This window comes from Amborella trichopoda, chromosome 6 (genome assembly GCF_054954075.1).
Source record: "Amborella trichopoda isolate Santa Cruz 75 chromosome 6, AtrichopodaSantaCruz75HAP2 v2.0, whole genome shotgun sequence".
Lineage (NCBI taxonomy): Eukaryota > Viridiplantae > Streptophyta > Magnoliopsida > Amborellales > Amborellaceae > Amborella > Amborella trichopoda.
Genome location: NC_142341.1, coordinates 48,723,443 through 48,740,879, shown reverse-complemented (window position 1 = coordinate 48,740,879; position 17,437 = coordinate 48,723,443). Strand labels below are relative to the sequence as shown.

The window sequence follows — 17,437 nt, the reverse complement described above, 5'->3', positions numbered from 1 at the left end:
AGGCTACAAAAATAATTTTTAATATATGTTTGCAAATTTTTTTTAATTATTTATTAAAATTAAAAAGAGTATATATTTAAAAGTTGGGTCAAACAAATAAACCTAACATGTTTTTTAATGAATGTTTCATTATATTACCATACAACTATTACATGAAATCACTCCCCAATTTTGAGATACCCTTATTATTATTAGATTAACAATGTTAAAAAAGAAATTTTGATTTTGAATTCGTAAAGGCCTAGATCTTGAATCTTACAAAATGGATGGACTAGATTCATTGTTGGAGGGGACTCATTTTGACCATTTTTAGGATGCAAATCGATTTTTTTTTACTGATTATTAAGATGAAGAGAGTGTGTGAAATTTTTGAAGTCGTATAAATGCCACAAACATGATTTTCTAAAGGTGTGGTTTCATTGTATTATAATGTCACCCTGACATGAACTCATTCACCCTCCAAAATTTGAAAAGAAAAAATATCATTTAAAGGCCTAAATCCATGCATCTCGCTAAAATGGACAACCCATATTAATTGGGCTACAAAAATAATTTACAGAATATGTTTTCAAATTTTGAACTTTTGTTTTTGTTTTTGTGATTGTTTATTAAGATAAAAAGAGTGTATAACTAAAAAATGGTGTCAAATAAATAAGTTGATCTTGCTTTTTGTAGAATATTTTATTATATAACTATACAATCTTTGCATTAAATCACTCCCCATTATATGAAGGAAAATATATAAAATGATGCTTCATATTTCCCAACGAATAGTGGAGAAGTTTGTCAAATCACATATTTAGTTAGATGTTTACATGGGCAAGCCACATACAGAGAGAGTATTTAGTTAGATGTTTACATGGGCAAACCACATACAGAGAGAGAGAGAGATTTTACAATAATATTTTTACAATTTTGCCTTTTATTTTTGAAAAAGAGAAAGCAAGATATAGTTTATTTTTTATCAAGATTTTTGGGTACAATATTTAGCAAAAAAAGCTCCCATGCAATCAACATGAAAAACAGAAAGAATAACTCCTGTAAAACAATTGACAATAAATTTGAAAAACACATGGAATTTAAGTTCAATTTTCCAAACCAGATGGTCCAATAGAACAGCCAAAACCTGTGATCGAACTCATTCAACCGCTCAAACGTTAGTTTTGAGTTTTGACCCATTTTGTATAAATATTGGTTTAGTGCTTACATTGGACCAGAAAAAATTCCGGTCACCAGTTCTACTGCTTGAACAACAGGTCGTGTTTGGTTTTAATAACTTTGGTTTGTAGTGCATCCCTAATCACATGAGTCAACCTTAGTCTTTCATGGATCTACCTGGAACCCATCCTAAATCACTGGAAATACATTTTCTCCTTAGATTCACTTGCAACTCAATAAAATGCAGATATGATGATCTGAGAAGTAAAATAATAAATGGAGCAGGAAAAGTTCAAAATAGACTACTTTAACAGTTCAATTTTTTTTTTTTTTTCAGATTCACAGTCATGGTGGGCTAAGATTATTGACATGTAAAATTTTAGATCCAAATGATGGATTTGTGCGTTGGCTGACACACCAAAACCTCATCCTTTTCATAAATATCTCAAATGATATCATTCAAAATATAACAACCGGTCTTCTTACACCTTAAATCGCTGCTGCTGTCATTATTGCCTGAGCAGATACAACCAACAAAAAGAAGATGATAAGAGATTGTATATCATACATGCACCACACTGAATACTAAAAGTAGTCTCCAAAATCTGTTCTCAATGACAGTAAATGGACATAAATTGCTCCTCTGCACAAGCTGATAATTGTAGGCGAACTGTAAATCTCCAATATCATTTAGAACAGATGGTGGAGACCTACATGTAGAGTACAGACAGTATTGTGCCTGCAGAACGGTAGACTATCACATATAATGAACCAAACAGATCTCTCCATCTAAGCTGAAAGAGGGAAACCAAACAAGAAGTTCATCTTTCTATAAAGCATAAATTAAACTATCACAAATTATCTATAAGAATATCAAATTTGAAGGGTCCTAATCCAGTGAAAGCCACTGATTCTTAGATATATGAATTGCTGGAATCTAGAAGAGAGTGAGAAGGGCAATAGATACATGATCATCTTGGAGGTGTGGAAATAAATATTATTTTTTAAAATCAGTTGTTATTACATTGCTTGGAATGAAAGCACATACATATTTCCCTTTTCTCCTAAAAAACAAAGGTGATGAAAGAGAAAAAATGTCACATACATTTCACCGACAGAACTTGAAATAGAAAAAGGAAGGTATACGGCCGGTCCTCCTTATATAATCTGCTCTCTCTGAAGTCCTCACAGCTTGCTCATTCAATTTGGCCTCGGCATTTGCACGCTTCTCTTCAGCCTTGCGACGTGTAGCAGCTAACTTATTCGTCCGTCTCTCTTGTGCTCGTGATTTCAATCTCTCTGCCCTTGCCTAAATACCAGCATACAACAATTCTCCAATATCAATGCAGTGAGAGAAAGAGAGAGTACAAATAAAATGAGAGAAAAAAAAGCAGCAAGTTACACACATACATATGCCTGTGTGAACAAAGAAAAGATGAGTGAAACATAGGAAAGGTTGAAGTAGAAAAGAATGATGGGACAGAACATTTAAGCCTAATGGAAGGTTAGTGAACCTCGATTGTGCAATAAAATGATTAAGTTTACTTAGTGGACAGTTGAGATCCAATCAACAAATGGGCCTATTTTCAGAATAAGTTGGCAATTCAAATGAGTCAACATCGGGATCATCACTTCAAATGAACTGCAGACCCAGTGAATGTCCATTATATATATTTCTTGAGGTTCAGCCCTCCTGTTCTGGTCAACAGTTAAGATTTATATTGTCATCCGTGCATTAAACAATATAAATGGGAATATATCAAACTCTCCCTCATTCAAGAGGTTAGCAATCAGAAAGATCCAAGTTTTCTTTAAGTTATGAACTTCTATCGATCTCTATTGATCTTTTATGCATTAACAAACTGTTGTCTCCTTCATGTTGGCATATTCATTATTCTTTATGCTTCCTCTTTTACTTCCCTGTTCCCATGATAATCTAATATTTATTTTGAACATCAATTCCTCATGTTCTCATTGCCATCTCTAGAAATTATATATTTATTTAGTTTGATAACTAGTATAATTTTATCAAATTATCTCAATATGCCCAACAAAATCTTGGATATCTTGCAATAGCCTTACCAGAAGGATCATAGACAACAAGAACATGGCATGCAATCAGTACTTTCTTTTCTGACATTAGAAAGATAAACATATAGAATTAAGAAGTACCTCCATCCTCCTCATTTCTGTTTCAGCTTTTCTTTTCTGGTGATTTTCCCAAGCCTGTATCTTCACCTCTTCACGTTTATACCTGTAAATACAATTTTAATCTTCGAAGCCGACAGGTATTGAAAATGCATGAAACCATGACAATGGCATTCAAATAAACAATTTTGTCCAATGCCAACTCAATCAGTTAGGAAACAGATTCAAAAAGCATCTTTGCTTAAACAGAAGAACTGTTCACACTATATGTCACTAAAATCAATGCCTCTACTAGAGGTTGAACTGAACCATTCAAGATTCAGCCACTTCATAGTACATACATGCCTCACTGATAGAAAATCATAAAATAAAGTACATGAGCTCAGGCACACGAAACCTAAATTTTGGTTTTGAACAAAGTAGAAGTATATTTATGAATAAGTAAACACATCAATCTGCAAAACTATGTCCTAGGCTCAATTCCTACCAAGGGTAGGGGCCCTCTCCCTACTAACTCACCAAAAAAAAACACATCAAATCTGCTAGACAAGCAAAATTTCCCTCTATGAGTTTCAAAGAGGAAATTGCATGTAATCTCATCTAATATTTATTCAACTGTCTTGGCTAGTGATAAAAGTAAATGCAAATGTGTATTACGATATGCAGCAGGCAATGCCAAAGAGAACGCGAGCCTGTTGCTCTATTGGCTCAGGCCTCACACTACTAGCATGAGTTAAGCATTTAATGATCTTGTAATACCCTCTTGTGTGTGTGTGTGTGTGTGTGTGTGTGTGTTTTTATAAAATGTGTATGTGTGTGCGTGTGTGTGTTTATTTTGCCAAAACATTTGGTAGTTTCAAAGAATGTCGCTTACAGTCGTCAAGAAATGTGCCGTAATACTTTGAGGGTCTCACTCACAGGAGAACTTGGGCAGGTCTAAGCAAGATCTGAGTGAGCCACTCAAGTTTTTACAGAACAGAGGCGACAGCCAAAATAAGATTTTTCAATATATATCACTTGATAGGAGCACATTCCCATGAAACCAATATGACTCTTTTGTGGGGTTGATAAACAAATAATAGATACAAACTCATAAAAAAAAAAAAAAAAAATCACACAACCTGAATAGTTTGGCTGAAATCTGTACTAAACCTTGGTCCATTAAACTCCACAAAACATGGTAGGTATATTTGAGTCAGAATTTATCTAATTTATGCCACTTATCATCAACATTCAGGTAACCCCGAAAAATTATACGCAACAAAAGTGAGGCTTTTAATCCCTCCAACTTTGGAGCAAATTTAAACTCCCACAATTGTAGTTTGCCATTAATGAGTAAAGAATGAAGATGAAATTAGACAATAAACAGTGGCAATTACGTTTTCATTTAAAGAGAAAATTTTTTTTTACATAAATAAAAGGATCTAAGTTCCCAACTGGATTTAAGAAAGTTTTCATTTTGGCAAGATAATTCAATCTCAGATTGCTCACCCCGTGCAGACAACTAAAGCCATAAATCGTTAGCAGTAAAGATATCATGAAAATAACTGAAGTATCCATATCAACCTTGCCATGTATTTTGCCCTTTCTGCCTCGTCCCATGCCAAGGCTCGAGTCTCCAAGCTACTGTGCCTTTCAACACAAACTGAACTGTTCCTGCAAAGAATCCTAGAAGCATCAGATTCACCGTCTTTGCTTGACCACCCTGTAACACTTGGCCTCCCTTGATACATAACATCTCTTCTATTTTCCAAAGACTGTAAACTTGAGCCATCAACGGCCTGTACTCCATGGTTTGATCTATTAGGACTTGATGAACCAGAAGAAATAGGGCTCCTAATACATGGGGTACTGGCCCTAAGGGGTGTCCCTGTCCTCGATGGCTCTTGACTACCAATTGGGGTCATTTCAGTCCCCATATCCCTTACACAAACAGATCGAATAGCAGATGCTGAATCCTCCAAACTAGTCTTATTGATTCGCCAAAGTGACTCATTACAATCAATTTTCTTGGTTTCCCCTTCATCATCGTTCACAACTTGTTCCTCAACTGATCCCTCTGATTTGCTAGAAGAGTCCTTGGCTTTTTGGGAATGAGTGAACCCTAGTTCTCGGTCTTCCATAATTAAAACCCTAACTTTGGGCTTGGCCTGATTTTGACCAACAAGCCACTTTTGGGCGTCGTCCCATTTTGAGGGCGCTGGCTTACTAAGAGATCCCAAAACTGTTCTTTGATGAGATGCCCTATTTGGATTGCTTCCCTTGTGAAATTCGAAAGCATTACCACTCTTGTCCTGTAAAGGTCTCATTTTGTGATAATGGTTTGATATGATAAAGGAGGCTTGTGAATTGATTTAGTCAGGAAAAACCTCCCCAATTATCCATTCCAAAGAAAGCAGGGAATTGTATTACCACCATGAATCTCATTCTCTCACTTTGATCTGATTTGATGATGGAGGACCTAAACAAAATGGGAAATTTTACCAATTCCACACACCTAAGGAGCCACGAAAATCCAGGTACTCATTGTAAATTTCATTCTCTCTCCAATTTCAGATATCAAACCTCATGAGTCATAAACCAACGTTATCAAACCTACTTGCTCACCAGTTTCCATAGGACTAAAATGCTACAACTTTCTAAATATTCATCTCATGAGTTACCCTAGAAAAACCAATACTATTGAATGTCAGGAAAACCAACCTTAGTACCTAAAGACCAATCTACTTCAAAAGTTAAACAGATAACACTTTCTCACTCTAGACTCTAGAGTTCTATCAAACCTGTAAACGCCCTCTTTCAGGTTTCCAACCTATGAAAACATGATGAAAACCCATCTAATCGAAAAGCCAAAACACCATCACAAAAAGGAAAGATCTTTATACACAATTGATACAAAAATGCATAGGAATCTTATTTCTAACAATCAGATCGAGCACATATCTGGTTCTGGTGCTTTTTCTCTGTTAACATATGTGCAGGAGAGAGAGAGAGACAGAGCGAGATAGAGAGAGAGGGAGGGTTATCACGAATAACAGCACTAAAGTATGTGCAAGTTGATAAGAGAGAGAGAGAGAGGGGGGGGTTCACTGGATACCAACACTAGAGTACGCGAAAACTGATAATAGAGTTAAAAAATGTGCACAGTTTTTTATGATGGGGATAGTGGGTTACCTGGGAAATGGTGCTTGATGGTGGGAGAATCTGGAACTAATCAAACTGCACCTTGAAGAGAGTTGCAGGGTTCTGAGAAAACAGAGGAGAGATGAAACATGAGAGAGAGCAGAGTCTACCAAGAGAGAGAAGTAGCAGTCCAAGAGAGAGAGGAGAGGGATGGACGACGTTTAGAGAGAGAACCGATGAGAGAGAGAGATGACGTTTTAGAGAGAGAGAGAGATGAGGTTTTAGAGAGAGAGAGAGGAATTATTAGGAGAGAACAGAGCAGCAGAGGTACAAACGCTTTTGCCGCCAGTCCCCATGTGAGGGAAAAAACAACAAATTCAAAAATAGGGTACGATCGACGGCTTTCATCAACTAGCCGTTGAAAATAACACTTGGACGGTCGATATTGGATAACGGATCAGGGGATTATTACCAGATTGCATCAATTGATATTTTTTATGTGGCCTTCACGCGCCCCGGACTGGGGGATGGCAGTGGTATAATTTTTAGGAGGAAGTTTCTATAGGGCCTAGGCTTTATTAAAGCAAAATAAAGCCTCACTAAAATCCTTATCTACAAAGCACTTTTGGCATAATAAATCTTTAAGATTGCTTTAAAACTAATTTTTTACTTAGACAATAAAATTTGAAACTAAAAAGATCGTATAGATCTTGTGGATATGTGAACAACTATTTTTAGTAGGAAATGGATGGTCTAGATGATTTGTTGCAATACACATCAATTTTAGATTTTAAAATCTTAAGTTTTATGCACAACCATGATGTTCAAGCTGAGATGATCGATTTCAATATTTTTCAACACTTAGATTGTAATTTTTGATGAGTTATAAGTGAGGTTTACTCATTTTTATTATTTAATGGCAAGAGAGAAGAAGACAGAGCACAGAAAAAAAGAAGGGAGAGAGAGGGGTCATACTGAAAAAATGCTCTGTATTCTTAAGCCTTTTATCGAGTATGAATGTTAATTTGCCATATCAGGTGATGAGTCATTTTTTTGGAATTTTCATGAGTTGAGCAAATACTTTTTACCCTATCCCTTTGCTTTCACCCTTTCAAGTCCTTTCACCCTTTCAAGTCTCCTTTGATAGTAAGTTGATTCATATAATTTATATTTTTTAAAAATAAAAATAAAAAATAATTTAAAAAAATTGTTTAATTTTATTTAATCAGTTGAACAAGATAAAACTAGTTGGCCCGGCTAAAGCCGTATAGATGTTAAGTTTGACTCTTTTTTTTTTTTTTTTAAACTAAACTGACCGATTGACTGATCGACAATTTGACGGGCTAGAGCAATGACCCGATCTTGATAACTATGATTAATACCTAATCTAGAGCTGGCCTCCAAAATTTAGAAAAGCAAGGCTATCCCATATTTTAGAAGAGTACTATGAAAAAATCGGTCTATCATTTTATATTCATGAAATCACTGGCAAGATCATACCAACACCACCTTTGGATCCCATTTTCAAAAAACTGGGTCAGCCTGGATGCCTTCTAAATCACCCTGCACACTCTGATAATCTCATAAAGGGTTTCTAAATCACCCTGCACACTCTAACAATCTCATAAAGTAATAATTAATAAAAGATTCTAATTACAACAAATATAAGGGATTCTAAACATCCTAGTGTCCCCATTTCACGCCGTAAGGGCAAATAATCAACCCCTAGTTTTTAGTTTCTTATGTTAAACTCCACAATGGCATATACACAACTTTCTCCCGATTAATTGGGAAAAGATTTTGGCGATGCTGATAACGATACTGGCTTCATCACCCCTAGAACTCTTTTTATGTATATTTTGAGAAATAATCCTATAAGGCCCTCGCTTACTCATGTGCGTAGGACCTCGTAATGATCACTATTAAAATTAACATAAATCTCTAGAAAAATCAAGTCTTAAACTAACCTAAAATATTTTTAGAGATCTATATCAATTTTAATGTTAATCTTTTGAGGGTCCGATAGGATAATTACTTATATGTTTTTTTTTAAAACTTGTCTAATATTTTTATAGGTACTCTTAAATCTCCCTCCCATAAGTTTCTATTTTACATTTTTAATATTTTTCAAATCTCCAATTTCAAATTTCGATCCCGCGATCCGACTTGGATTATGGCCGTGGACGATTCTCCTCAACCATCCTGGTTTTGAATCAAAATTTCAAAATACACCATAAATGTCATTCTCATGAATTTTTTTTTAAGAAATGAACTTTTTCAATTTTGGTTCTCTACCACCCCAAGTAGAGAGAGAGAGAGAGAGAGAAAGAGAGGGAGGGGAAGGGAAGGGAAGGGAAGGGAGCGCGGGTTAAGTCGTTTAGTTCGCCTCCAAATTTCAAAGCTTCAACCTTCAAATTTAGAGAGAGAAACAAAGCTTCAAGTTTAGAGAGAGCGAGAGTGGCCTTCCCCCAAGAGATTTCGAATTCTCTCTCTATCGCGCCTCAGACATGGAGACACAGAGAGGGGGAGAGTCCGATGTGGCATTTCCCTCTCCATAGACTCGAAGGAGGCATTTCCTCTCCATAAAGGCAGAGAGAGAGAGAGAGAGAGAGGGAGAGAGAGAGAGGGAGAGAGTTGGGGTCATGGCGGCCTCGAGAATTCCCAAGCCATGGAATCGAGTTTTTGGCCTAACTATAACCGCCAATACCCTAAACTCGAACTCCCCATGTTTTGTTTCAATTCAAAGGAGCCGATCAAACTCCTCAATCGCGAAATCTAACGAGACTTTGCCAGTTCTCATCATAGGAGCAGGACCTGTTGGTCTGGTTCTGTCATTCTTGCTCACCAAATTAGGTATTGTTCCAATCTCCATTTCCTTCCTGCGAGTTACTTTTCACACGGCTTTTTATAAGTGTTCTTTTTCTTTTCCTTGTGTCTTTCTTATGGCTGATTCTATTTTATGTTTTTCTTTCTCTTGTTCTTAATGAAAATATAACCCTATAATTGAGAATAATTGGTCTCCCCCTTTTGGTTGCACTTCTCGCATGCATCATGCTCTACTCTGTGCTCTCTCTGCGATAATTGAGATTTGAGAATGGAGCTACAAGAAAAAGAGATAGTTGAGATTTCAGAATTTCGGTTTTTCTCTTTGTCAATTCATATCTTTCAACTTCATACCAAGGCTAACCTAGTTGAATTAAACATACTCTAGAATATAATTTCTTGGTTTGAGCTTGATCCATATTCATTCTATAAAACTTAGGATACAAGAGGTGAAGGAAATTAACTGTACTCTGTAAATTTAGAGAGGTTTTTTATTTTATTATATGTAATGTTCTTCCTCTATTACTATAGTGCTATTAATGTCAATCCAATGTTGTTAATGTCTTATTTTATTTTATTGCTTTTACCTTGAGGAGCTGTAAGATTAGCTAAAAAATCACAAACACAAATTTCTGTATTGCAGGAGTTAAATGTGCAGTTTTGGAGAAAAATATGACTTTCTCTCAACATCCTCAAGCTCACTTCATCAACAACCGCACTATGGAGGTTTTTATTTCTATGAATTTCATTTATTACATAGATTATTTATAGCGGGACTCGAAAAAATGAGTGCAATGCTGTTTGCCCTGAGGATGGACTCTTACGGTTATGAGGAGATGGAATTGTATAGAACACTCAAATTAGAATTCAAAAGATGCAATGGTGACTCAAAGTCAATGTCTTGCTTTGTGAAGCAATTTTTGGCTTGTTTCTCTTCGAAAGATAAATATTTTCTTCAACAAGTTTGACTTCAATTCTCCACAGGTGTTGGATTTAATGCTCAGTGCGTCCTTTGATCCCATCAACAAGTGGAGGTTCATATTGATAAATATTGGCTCTATATAACCTGTAAAACCTAACTCATTGTAGGATTATTTGCATTTCAAATATATGGAAAGTAACAAATTTTTGCTTGAAAATCTTATTGCTTTGAAGTTTGATAGAGGAACAGGTTCTACAAGCTTAATTGTGATGAGTTTGACAAAAATTGATTTGGACAAATCTGCTTAAGTGGTGGTAGTTCTGGTGTCCTCTCCCCCGCAGTCTGGTATAGGTAGGTCTTTTTGCGATTACTGGACAATACTTAAGGTGCCTATAATCCTAATGGTGGTGTGACACTACCAGAGATGTCTTAAGAAGGTTCCTGTCCTTGAATGAGTTTCTTTTAACCCACTACTTGGTTCAATGCATGATACACACCCATGGGTGTTGAATTCCCCTTCAGAATGGAAAGGACATCCATAAAAAACTTTAATCCCTTTTAAGTTGTACATGTAAAGAGAGACACCACTAAGGATTACTTCTGAACTTCAGTTCACATCCAGGACCTCTTGGATGGACTTCCCTCATGTTCATTCCTTCTAGTAATGCCTATTCTCACTTACCTGGGTTGGAATGTTTCATCCCTACTTGAGTGATCAATTTCCTCTGAAGAAGATACCAGACGAGTTCTTTCTCCATCTTCTCAACAGAAGCTTCATTCTTTTTTTTCCTCTCTCTTCATTTTTTTTTTGGTATGGATTTGTGATTGCTATGTTCTCTCATAGTGTCTCTGAGTTTAATCTATTGAGAATTTATGCTCAAACAAATGTACGTTGGAATGATATCCCATCTTTCAATTTGGTTACTTCTGTGGGCGTCAGCAAATGTTCCTTGATGTGAGTCTGAATTTCTTTAAATGAGTAAACATTTCACTTCTTTACAGATTTTCCGTAAATTGGATGGTCTGGCAGAGGAAATTAATGGGCTGCAGCCTCCCATGGACTTATGGAGGAAGTTCATATACTGTACTTCTCTTTCTGGTCCAGTTCTGGGATCAGTTGATCACATGCAACCACAAGGTGAGATTTCAGCCTAGTTCATCAATAATTGTGTTTAGAAACAAAACCTGATTTCAATAATAAAAAAATTAAAATATCAGATAAAAACCAATTAAAATATACGTGTTAGGACATTTGAGATTTCTTAGGAACATTGTTGCTCGATTTGCAAGTACTTTGAATGTCACTTGTGCAAATTTTCTCCAGATTTTGAAAAAGTAGCCAGCCCTGTATCAGTTGCTCACTTCTCACAGTACAAACTTGTTAGATTGCTAGTTAAAAGGTTAGCAGACCTTAATTTCCAAGTTTGCACAACTGATACAATAGAAGGTCAAGACTGTGCTGTCCTCGGAGGAAATAAAATCATGATGGGGCATGAATGCACTTACATAAGCCCAACTGCCGATGGTGTAGAGGTGGGCGTTTCCTTTATCAGGGAAGGGAAGAGGATGGAAAAGAAAATTTGTTGCAGGATCCTAGTTGGTTCAGATGGGGCAGGAAGCACAGTAAGAAAACTAGTGGGCATAAAAATGGAAGGTGAACGTGACTTGCAAAAACTGATCAGTGTCCATTTCTTGAGCAAAGATCTTGGAGATTATCTCTTGCATCAAATGCCTGGAATGCTATTCTTCATTTTCAATTCTGAAGCAATTGGAGTTCTTGTTGCTCATGATCTCAACAAAGGGGAATTTATATTACAGGTAATGCTGTATAAGGGATTATTACTTGCTATCGTTGGAGATTTTTGCCATCTTTGACTTGATATTTAAGGCATATTAATCTTTGACTTGATATTGACTGCATTCGATAATTCTAGCATCTGCAGATGTTTTCTTGTTGTTTAACTCGATATTAGAATGATTTCTATTCCCTGCAGAAAATATTGAATTTTCTATGCTCTTTCGTAGGTGCCATTCTATCCTCCCCAGCAGAGTCTTGAAGATTTCACCCCCAAGGTACAGTTGTTAGTTAATTGAGCTCTCCAAATGTATATACCCTTTTCTCCCATAAGAAATAGTTTTTGCATTGGTATTTAGTTTTTGAGAAGTTTATGTGAGATACATTTTTTATAAAGACATTTGATTTTATAAAGCAGCTTGTATTTGTTGTTTTATATAAAAAAAGTGCATTTTCTTTCGACAAATAGTGAACAGTTTGACGTCTGTTTGACATGCAGGGAACATGTCACCGATATGTATTGTGTTGGAAGAAGCAATAGATCTGTCTTCTAACCAACTTTAATCACATCAAAAAACTAAACTCTCCTCCCTTTAATCGATATAAATAGAGTTTCACAAAGTTTGTGACTCTCTCAGCATGATATAAAGTTAATTGGCCTCACTGTGACAGCCAAGCTGCTCTCTACCAACGTCTATTTCAATGTATGATGAATAGTGGATAAGTGGTTACTGCTGAAGGCATTCACTTATAAGATGGTTTTCCTTATCTAACATGAGCGCCTTGACGGTATTGAAGTTTAAATTATGAGAAATAGATATTGTTTTCATTAGAAGGTTACTAGAAATAATTGAGAGAAGATGGAACTTTGTGAACATGTTAGATTACTTATTTACTACTACGTTTTTTTACCTGATGAACCTAACCTCATGCTAAATTGTATAATATAACTAATTTATAAGATAACTAATGATACATTGTCCCTATGGTAAATAGTGTGCAATATTTTGTAGGTATGCCGGGAAATAATTTTCATGTTGGTTGGCCACAAGCTTGTTGATGTAGATGTTATAGGCATAAAACCATGGATAATGCATGCAGAGGTAGCTGAGAAGTTTGTTTCAAGTTGTGATCATGTGATACTTGCTGGTGATGCAGCTCATAGGTTCCCCCCAGCTGGTGGTTTTGGTAAATTTTTACTATCATATTTTGTGTTCTAGTTTAAATATACTGTGCTTTGCTACATTTCTTAACAGATAATTAGACGCATTTAAAGCATACTCTGGAGTGTTTGTTCCTGTCAATATGCTTCAATTTCTTTGGATGAACACTTAGCTTACATTATTTTAAATTCCTTAAATGGGGTTTTATATCTATCTGAATTCCTACGTCTGCATGTTTATCATCCTCAGGTTAGAGTTAGACTCATGTCTCATTGATATTGTTTATTCGTTTATGAGTAGAACTTTTCTCTTCATATGATGGACAGTTTGAAGTGCTTCATGGATTTCATATGCAATTTTTTGATACCCAATATGAGACAGCCAGGACATTGTATTCATGTCTGTGTAAGAGAGAGAGAGAGAGAGAGGTTTATGAATTTTTTAATATGGTGGGTGTATCCTGATTTATTAATTCCATATCTTCTGAAACTCATCATCCCTTTGTAAAAACTTGTTTGTTTGTCAGGAATGAACACAGGCATTCAGGATGCGCATAATTTGGCCTGGAAAATAGCTTGTGTAATGAGAGGCGTTGCTTCACCTTCCATTCTTCAGACTTACGAGACAGAGCGTAGGCCTGTATGTCTTTCTTAATAAACCATGTGTTCTCGCTATGTTGATGGCACTTTTATTTTCCTTCGTTCTTGTCTTTTTACAGATTGCAAAATTCAATACTGCCTTAAGTGTTGCAAATTATAAAGCAGCCATGTCAATCCCTTCTACACTTGGCCTCGATCCGACCATGGCAAACACTGGTAGGGTTGTAACATTCAGAATTTTCACTTACTTTATAGAACCAACTGTTCTCTTCTTTCTCTCTTTCTTCATCTCACATGCACACAATATGCAATTATTTCAGTATTGAATCCACCTCTCTCTCTCTCTCTCTCTCTCTCTCTCTCTCTCTCTCTCTCTCTCGCTCTCTCTCTCTCTCAATGTGCTTAGTGCAGTCCATAGGGTGGTAAATAGCGGGCTTGGTTCCATAATGCCTCCTAGACTTCAGAAGCTATTTTTGGAAGGAATCTTCTCCATTGGCCGTGCCCAACTTTCACCATTTCTTTTAAACGAGGCCAATCCATTTGGTTCTGCAAGGTTGGCCAAATTGAAGAGCATTTTGGATGAAGGCAACAGTCTTCAACTTCAATTTCCTGCTGAGGATCTTGGTTTTAGGTTTGTGTTCTTGTATTCTCTCGTCTCTTTTCTTTCTAGTTTATATCAGTGTAGGAAAACTTGGGTGAGTCGCTCGGACTCGCCCGAGCCACTCGGGCTTGTCAGGTCTCTGAGTCCAGAACAGCCCCCGACAAGGGGCATGTATAATATATTTGAACTTAATTTATAATTGTTTCAATCTTCGACTAAATCAGTTATAATTAATTTATACGTAATTTTCTATATGCCTTTTATGTTTATATCAATTTTTAGTATTTCTTATTTTTTCTATTTTTCTGAGAGTTTTCTGAGAATGATCTTTAACTAGTTTTCTATTATTTCCATTTTTTGGAACTTTTTTCTCATCTTTTATGTACTGTTTATTTTTTTATTACTACAATATGATTTTCATGAAAAAGGAAAAAGGCAACCAAAGTGCTCGTACTGAACTCTAACTTGAGGTCTCTTTTCTTGATGACAATTTATTATCATGTTATTGTTTATAGGTATCTTGAAGGAGCCCTTGTTCCTGAAATTACAGTTTGTGGGGAGGAAACGTTTGAACCTACTGGCAGGAGAAGGGAGTATGTTCCCTCAGCAGAAACAGGAAAGCGCCTGCCTCATATGAATGTTAGGGTTCTGAAAGGAGTATCAAAAAAGGTTCGGTTCCTACCTGAAGAGTTACAATTTTGCCTTTTTCCTTTTTTGTGATCTTGTCAAGTCATCCACCCTTCCACCCCACTGCTGGGTGGCCCACCGCTACCCCACCCACACATACACCCACCCCTACATGTACAGAGCTTAATGAGAACCCTTGTGCTGTCTAGCCAAAACAAAAATGATAACCTTGTTCGAATTTTTCAAACCAGTCTCCTTAAAACAAAGTGAGAAATGTGACTGTCATCTCTTAGTCTATTGAAAGAAACGGTGAGTCTTTTCATGCAAGCGAATTGAGAGAAAAAATTATTGGTTTCCTGTCTGGATGATAGCTTGCCCATGAATGCACCAACAAAGTCTTACCAATTCTTTCTCAAATTCGAACATTGTGAAGTAATCTCAAGGTTCAACTATCATATCCTGAAGCAATTCTATTCAACTATCATATCCTAAAGCAATTCTATGTATTATGTATGGGAAATACACCCAGTGTCATTTGCAAATGTAAGTTTTGAGGCAATCACCAAAGGAGATTGGGCCAATGATGTAGCCATAAAAGAGATTGGGCTGATATACAATGTAATCATAGACTCAGCCCAGTTGGACATCTGACTTGGCCGGTTTGGTGGCGGACCCAGAGTTGGGACTGTGGTAAGTCTGAGCCTGGGTCCTTGTTCTCAAACATTTGTGTCATTTACTTTCCTTATATTATTATACCCTCTACCCTGCCACCCCCTTGCAAAACACAACAAAGTCTCAAAACACAACAAAGAGAGGAAAACATGTAGCTTCTTAATCTTTTGTAATCCTTTGCTTTGTGTTTCCTTGAATTGATCTTCTTAGTTTTTCACTTGTTTAGGAGATATTATCTACCCTGGATCTACTATTTGGAGATAAGATAGACTTCCTTCTCATTGTGGGACCTAGGAAAGAGTCATATCACCTTGCAAGTGGGGCAATTAATGTGGCAAGGAGCTATGAGGTTTCTCTAAGGGTATGTATAATGTGGCCATATGGATCTACCCATGAATGCATGGCTGCTAATGATGCCATACGACCCCAGGTGGAGAATGTGATTGATGTTGTGGAATTGGGGTGCCCTTTATCATCATCATCGGTGTTGTCATCGTCATCATCATCGTGGTGGGACTTGTGCAAGATGTCAAACAAGGGTGCAATTTTGGTGAGGCCAGATGAGCACATAGCATGGAGGACCAAATTTGGAATTGATGGGGATGTAGATGGGGAGATTAGAAGGGTCTTCTCTATGATTTTGGGAGTGAATAAATAGAGTTTAATATTTATTTCAAATTGAAAATCATGTTATACATGTGAAAAGAAAGCATAAGTTGCATTATGTGACTTAAATCTGAAGTTGTAATTAGAACCGCTACAAATGAAATAATTTGAATTTCATGACTTGCAAATAAATGAAAATGAAAGCAATTATGATTCATGTTCTAAATAAGAAAATGTTGTATTTTTATCATATAGGCTCTGCAGACCTCCTTGTTCTAGTGGCCAATGTGGCATTTCCCTCTCCACGAAGGCGAAGAAGAGAGAGATGGCATGGGCTGCGCATCTCCATATGATAGCAGAGCCTGTATATTTATTAGTACTTGCTGTAAATATCTTTGTGGAGAGGCTGGACTTGCAACGGCCTTGTCTTAGATAGAGAAAAGAGAGAGACTTGGGGTAATGGAGCCCTCGAGAACTCCAAACGATGGAATCAGGTTTTTCACCAAAACCATAGTCTTAACTACCGATTCTTGGCTTCAAATTCGAAGGAGACGATCAAATTCCACCATGGTGAAATTGAATGAGGTTTTACCCGTTCTCAATCATATATATATATATATAATCAGATCAGACAGTCCAAAAAGTTGGACAATCAGTGTACGGTCTGGGGCCTAATTTAATCATGAGGTTCCGTAGTTCATATATTCTAAAATATACCGTACTAATGTGAACCTAAAATTTACTGCAAGGCCTTTGACCACAAAATGCCATTCCCATCTGTATCCATGATTTTTTAATCGCCGGTTTAAATACATTTTACATAGAAAAATTGTTTCACACAAGCTGGACCGCATTTTTACAATATGCAGTCCCAAGGTATAAAAAACTTAAAAGATGTTTTCTTCATTTAAAACCAATTGAAACTAAGGTCCAAATGTTATTCATAAAATCATTATTTTTATTTCTTAAAATTTATTTATTATTTTATATTCATGATCTCCATGTTAGAGATTATATATCTTTAAATATTGGGTCCGAAAATCCATTTAAAAAATAGTTATTTAAGAGTCGACTCATTTCTACATGAACTCATAGAAACTGTCTTTTTATATATATTAAGAAGAGGAGTATAACATGCATACTAAACTTGCTCTGTTCGACAAAAGATCCACCCGGAATTTGTAACATACAAATTCAGGA

The 17,437-nt window shown here is 36.2% G+C and overlaps 2 protein-coding genes across 10 annotated transcripts; one reads left to right on the top strand and one right to left on the bottom strand.

Annotated features, from left to right (window-relative positions):
* Positions 1 to 1,589: 1,589 nt before the first annotated feature.
* Positions 1,590 to 6,458, bottom strand: LOC18441899 (Remorin family protein). Of its 3 annotated transcripts, none has more exons than XM_020671891.2 (4): positions 4,873 to 6,458; positions 3,331 to 3,412; positions 2,264 to 2,467; positions 1,590 to 1,952 (listed from the first exon to the last, which is right to left on the bottom strand). In XM_020671891.2, the coding sequence occupies exons 1-3, from the start codon at positions 5,613 to 5,615 to the stop codon at positions 2,267 to 2,269; spliced, it is 1,026 nt and encodes a 341-aa protein (XP_020527550.2). In that variant the 5' UTR covers positions 5,616 to 6,458; the 3' UTR covers positions 1,590 to 1,952; positions 2,264 to 2,266. The 3 variants fall into 3 exon arrangements, with proteins under 3 accessions (XP_020527550.2, XP_020527549.2, XP_020527552.2); XM_020671890.2 differs by having other exon boundaries at positions 1,590 to 1,897; XM_020671893.2 differs by having other exon boundaries at positions 1,590 to 1,674.
* A 2,069-nt stretch (positions 6,459 to 8,527) lies between these two features.
* Positions 8,528 to 16,429, top strand: EMB2421 (FAD/NAD(P)-binding oxidoreductase family protein). Of its 7 annotated transcripts, XM_088868956.1 has the most exons (12): positions 9,895 to 9,978; positions 10,237 to 10,286; positions 10,408 to 10,525; positions 11,177 to 11,312; positions 11,499 to 11,992; positions 12,200 to 12,247; positions 12,983 to 13,157; positions 13,659 to 13,771; positions 13,851 to 13,947; positions 14,143 to 14,362; positions 14,848 to 15,001; positions 15,858 to 16,429. In XM_088868956.1, exons 4-12 carry the CDS (start codon positions 11,231 to 11,233, stop codon positions 16,287 to 16,289), a joined length of 1,815 nt encoding a protein of 604 aa, XP_088725082.1. In that variant the 5' UTR covers positions 9,895 to 9,978; positions 10,237 to 10,286; positions 10,408 to 10,525; positions 11,177 to 11,230; the 3' UTR covers positions 16,290 to 16,429. The 7 variants fall into 7 exon arrangements, 5 of the variants coding, with proteins under 5 accessions (XP_011626226.1, XP_088725080.1, XP_088725082.1 ...); XR_016057036.1 differs by lacking the exons at positions 10,237 to 10,286; positions 10,408 to 10,525 and adding an exon at positions 8,528 to 9,282 and having other exon boundaries at positions 9,896 to 9,978; positions 14,138 to 14,362; XM_011627924.3 differs by lacking the exons at positions 10,237 to 10,286; positions 10,408 to 10,525 and adding an exon at positions 8,528 to 9,282 and having other exon boundaries at positions 9,896 to 9,978.
* Positions 16,430 to 17,437: the final 1,008 nt, after the last annotated feature.

Excerpts from the sequence above, each read along its gene's own strand:
- EMB2421 (XM_011627924.3), top strand. The coding sequence starts at position 9,072 with ATGGCGGCCTCGAGAATTCCCAAGCCATGGAATCGAGTTTTTGGCCTA. Across the intron at positions 9,283-9,895 it reads ATTCTTGCTCACCAAATTAG|GAGTTAAATGTGCAGTTTTG; the intron begins GTATTGTTCCAA and ends TCTGTATTGCAG. Across the intron at positions 9,979-11,176 it reads TCAACAACCGCACTATGGAG|ATTTTCCGTAAATTGGATGG; the intron begins GTTTTTATTTCT and ends ACTTCTTTACAG.
- LOC18441899 (XM_020671891.2), bottom strand. The coding sequence starts at position 5,615 with ATGAGACCTTTACAGGACAAGAGTGGTAATGCTTTCGAATTTCACAAG. Across the intron at positions 3,413-4,872 it reads AGGGCAAAATACATGGCAAG|GTATAAACGTGAAGAGGTGA; the intron begins GTTGATATGGAT and ends TTGTATTTACAG. Across the intron at positions 2,468-3,330 it reads CAGAAATGAGGAGGATGGAG|GCAAGGGCAGAGAGATTGAA; the intron begins GTACTTCTTAAT and ends GCTGGTATTTAG.